Here is a 4,975-nt window from a genome sequence, read left to right as displayed (position 1 = left end):
ATTGTGATATGGATCTTACACTTTTTTGCCGAATGACCCTTCCACATAGACATATTTACGCCAAAAACTGCAGCCATCAGGAAATCAATGCCAGGCTGAATTCAGATCTAAATGCAAAGAATGAAATATACAAACTACAGTTTCACCTGTTGTTTGGGTGTGAAACTTTGTCTCACCTTAAGAGAATACATGATTGAGAGTGATTAGGGGAATATTTGGGCCTCAGAGGAATGAAATGACAGGAGAGTGGAGAAAATTATAGAATGAGGAGCTCTTTAATTTGTGCTCTTCACCATTATTATTAGCATAATCAGACCAAGAAGAGTGAGGTGGGCAGGAAATGTAGTGTGTATGGAGAAGATGAGAAATGTGCACAAAATTTTAGTTGGTAAGCCTGGAGGGAAGAGACCACTTGATACACCTGGGCATAAATGGGAAGGTATTGAATTTATCTGGCTCAGGACAGGGACCACTGGAGTCATCTTATGAATATAGTAATGAACCTTTAGATTCTGTAAAAGGTGGAGAATTTCTTGACCAGTTAAGAATACTGTTAGCTTCTCAAGGATTCTCCTCTGTGGAATGAGTGAGCTAGTAGGTGTATCAGTCAATGATAACATGAAGATCAAACTTCATCATATTTTTGAAGAAATAGTTGATCATGCTACAATATAAATCTCGTTAATAAAACATTTTGCAGTATGGTGAATATTTAACAAAGCATAAAAGTAACAATAACTTACAGCATTGTGATACATGCAGCAACATGTTTAATTTGTGTCTGTAGTCAGTGACCACATAAGGAGGAGGAGAAAGAAAAAAGACTATAGTATACCTTTCTGCTATTGTATATTATATATCACACCCATTTTCACAAATATGCACGGCATATGTTCAAGAATATGAAACTGAGTTGTTCTAAATGCATTTCCACACAAGGTTAACACATGACCAATAAAGGTGACACTCATTCAAACTTATATTTTATTCACATAGGTTATATAACTTCATTCCTATTTTAGGCTGGATATGCTGTTTTGGATATCTGCAAATGATGGTTTGCCTTGACTTTTCTGATAACATTTAGAACAGGATATATTTGCTTCTTCCTCACACTCCCATAATTCACTTCTCAGCACAGTTATAATTACTTGTCACTGCCACCATTAAGGTAAACTAACTGAAGTACATAAATTAAACCAGTCAGTCTGGATGTATATTGTTTATCATCTTCAGCTGTCAACAAAAATATATTCAACACACAATGAAAGTAAAGTCTGTTTCAATTCTGTAACTATAATATGTACTAACCTCTAGACTGCGGCATTATACTTTACTACACATATATGTGCCTAAAGAATAATGTAAAAAGTAAAGTAAAGTCTGTCCCACTATACGCCATGTAGGCGTTTGGGGTGAGAGGAGGTATAGCTCCTCCCTTCCTTGACCTCGGCACTAGATAGGGGTGAGTGGTCAGCATCACGCCCCGGCCGGCTTTACCCCCGGGAAAGAACCCCGGTACCCATTGTAGAGGAGGCTGGGTGGGCCCCAGAGCCGGTCTGGACGCAGAGGCTAGAGGAAAAATCCTCTGCCCCCGTCGGGGATCGAACCCCGGCCGTCCAGCCCGTAGCTAGTTACTATACTGACTGAGCTATCCCGGCTCATAAAGAATAATGTACCTTGTTCATAAATAATCAAATGCCTGAAGGAATCATATTCAATTGCCATCATGACGTCCATTATATTCAGACTCCTAGTGGAACCGACAAACCTGCAACCTAACACATTAAAAATACAACTTACCCCAATAACAGCAGATGGTGGAATTATTCTACACACTGAACTCAGAAGTTTAAATTCACGTGTTGAAGTCCATGGTAGCTGTTCTGTCATTTGCTTGGGCTCTCAGAAAGAATCTCACTGTAGTTGTATTGTAAAAACAAACTTACACCTTTGCCTTCAAACAGTACAGGAAACAATAAAAGCATGAAATTTGCTATTGGCTCATCTCTCTGTGTACAGTCACTAGGCACTGGAAAGTGTTGTCTTCATTGTAAACAATACGAGGCTTTGAATTCATGATTTTAACTTGTATCTGGTCTGAGTCATGACTTGTATGATTACACTGTTGAGATGCTTCACTACTGCATATGTCCATAATGAGAGGGGTCAGTGTGGAAGGAACACCCACATGATCTGTAATCTGAAATATCCAGGCAAACACCTTTCAGTATTCTTCATTGCTAGTTTATTTCACAACTTAAAGATCTGCACAGTGGCTAAAAACATAAGTGCCAAATGGAAAATAACTTATATAAAGGTTTTTAAATTTTTGTGTTCCCAGCCAACTCAGCTTCTCACTGCAATGAGTATAACACTGGCTTCTGAGATGTTATGCCATGTATCTGGTAGATATTGACTGATGTTTCAGAGGAGTTTACCATCTCCATCATCAGGGTGATGGTTAATATCTACCAGACTATAAGGTACATCCCAGAAGACAGCCATCTTCATACTCATTGCTGTGGCTGGCAACACAAGAATTTAAAATCCTAAATAAGAAAAACCTTGATCATAAAGTTGTCAACAAAAGTAAATATACACTTTGATAAAATAATCTTTATTTAAAGTATATTTAAAATAGAAGGTAAATGTGTGTAAACCTCATTCCTTACAACCAATGAATATGAGAAGGGTTGTATGAAATATTGCAAAAGATTGCATTTATTATGAAGTCTTAATACATGTAAAATGGTAACAGACTGTTGAAATTTAGACTGACAAATTAACAGAAGAGTAAAACATAACAGTTCATGCTGCTACAAAAAATTATCATCTTTATTTTTGTCTTTCAAAGCTACTTACCTGATTCTCTGTAACAGGTTGTGCACCATTAATCCATGTATTGTTTACTTTACGGGTACGACGTGACCCATACTTTAGTAAATGTACAGTAGGGGAATTGGCAGGAACAACCTACACATATCAAGGGCAGTTACTTAAGTGAACTAATATAAATACAGATATGATTCTGGAATAAATGTGCATAAAATAAAATTAATACTGAAACTGATATTTAAGTAACTGAAAAAGAATTAGTGAACTGTTGGTAAATTTTCACTAGTTAATCATTTGTGTACTAATAACAGGTCTGATTCATGGGCACAGTTCTGCCCTACAGGTCGGATTCCTTGACTTTTTCCAGGTAGCTTTACAGATTTGAACATAGAAAAGGACTCCAAGGACACAAACTGTGCCTTTTAAAGAAAAGTAGAGGGTAGTAGGAGTTATACTAAATTCTAGAATATATGGATTGGTTATATATGTTTAGTTTTTTGCATTTGAATAGACATATGAACTGACATTCTTAAAACATGTTTAAATTATGTAAAATTTGAGGTTTTCACAACGGTGAGTATGAAGATTTCTGTCTTCTGGGTTGTTGCACTGTGTAGTCTGGTCAATGTTAACCAACGTTTCAGAGGTCATACTGCGTCCGTCATCAGGGCGATGAACATCGACCAGACTACACAGCGCAACAACCCAGAAGACAGAAATCTTCATGTTTAAATTACTGTTAGAGAATAGGATGCACAAATACCACAATTATATTAGGCACTTTCCTTGCAAGTAGGGCATTACTAGCAGTGTTACAGAAACTGCTATTTGTGCTTTACCAAAGTTTGAGAAATTGAAACGCAGTAAACTTGCTTCATAAAGTGGGGTTTTGTATTTGTTCAGTCAGATATTGAATTTATCACAGTTGTTTGAATGTCTTTTGCAACCAAGCATCTTACAGTAAAACAGATTAAATGTCTGTTCATCCCTTGTCATATACTTTACCAAATAGCATGGAATGTTCTAGTAACACATGGACTTCAGACTTGCCTGCATCACAGTGTGAACAAGACGAGGTGTTTCAGGTGCTTCAACTCTGTTTCCAATTATCACTTCTGCCATATCTTGTCCTTTTTTACTGTTTCTTTCCCTATCTGCATTTTGTTTTATCAGCTGCCTGAAAAAATAAATAATTTTGCAATGGTCTTAAACCAGCCTTTGGAATACAGTCATTTCTGATTATCTGGCTATTTTGGTGAACCTTGCCTCATAAAACTAATTGAGTCCTTTGAACATCCCTGTGAAATACTGAAAATGGCACAAAATCAAAGGTTTAAAACCACTACACATTCTTTGTAGACACATGGGTTTGCCACTATCATCACTCAGCTGTTCACAACAGCTGATGTATGATACAATGATTAATAACCAATCATCCATAATGTTACATCATCTGCACAAGATATATGCCATAAGGAAGTTTGATATACTGGAAAAACAGGAAGATACCTTGTAAGTGTACATGTAACTATTTGACGTGCTTGTTGTGGTGCGTCCTGTCACTGCCGCAGAATATTGAAGTGACACTTGTTCACTTATCTTTAAAAATAAAATTAAAATGAAAAGCAAAACGCCAACTAGATCTGTAAATGTGTGTTTTATATATTATGAGTTGAAAATTTAATTACAACAATTTTTAATATTAGCCACTACATCTTGGAACCTGTTTTCTGAGATCAGAAAGTAATATTCTGTAAGTTATTGGGAAAACACTGTTAAGTATCACAAATTCTACTAAAGCTATTGCTTCTTAATTTTAATATCAGTTGACAGTCAAAATGACATGTCTTTCAATAAGAAGCACACAAGCAGAAATATGTTTATGATATATTTGTAGCATACATCTATGATTAGAACTGATTATTATGTCCGCTGTTAATGATATACTGATATTTGTATCCACAGACAGACTCTGCAACTCTGTCAGGTATATGTACATACATTACAATTACACTGGATAATAAACAGTTGAATGCATGGTAGCAGACTGGCATATACAATTACAATAATAGCCTGTGAAATGAAACCGAGTAATACAAACTGCCACACAAGCATAAACACCATCACTTACAAAAAT

General features: G+C 36.1%; 1 protein-coding gene across 11 annotated transcripts in view; it reads right to left on the bottom strand.

Moving 5' to 3' along the window:
- Positions 1–832: 832 nt before the first annotated feature.
- CngB (Cyclic nucleotide-gated ion channel subunit B) overlaps positions 833–4,975 on the bottom strand; it is a 150,267-nt gene continuing 146,124 nt past the window's right edge. For all 11 annotated transcript variants that reach the window (XM_087352887.1, XM_087352886.1, XM_022087254.2 and 8 more), the window contains 4 exons: positions 3,889–4,015; positions 2,866–2,976; positions 1,804–2,203; positions 833–1,236 (listed from right to left, as the gene is read on the bottom strand). In XM_087352887.1, the coding sequence (XP_087209013.1) occupies positions 1,997–2,203; positions 2,866–2,976; positions 3,889–4,015 (445 nt within the window). In that variant the 3' untranslated portion in view covers positions 833–1,236; positions 1,804–1,996. The remainder of the gene's footprint in view (positions 1,237–1,803; positions 2,204–2,865; positions 2,977–3,888; positions 4,016–4,975) is intronic.

Source organism: Zootermopsis nevadensis, unplaced genomic scaffold (assembly GCF_977971745.1).
Source record: "Zootermopsis nevadensis isolate Lab colony 2312 unplaced genomic scaffold, Znev_1.0 Znev_ptg000021l, whole genome shotgun sequence".
Classification (NCBI taxonomy): domain Eukaryota; kingdom Metazoa; phylum Arthropoda; class Insecta; order Blattodea; family Termopsidae; genus Zootermopsis; species Zootermopsis nevadensis.
Note: the sequence above shows the minus strand (reverse complement) of the source record. Positions and strands in the feature narration are given on the sequence as shown.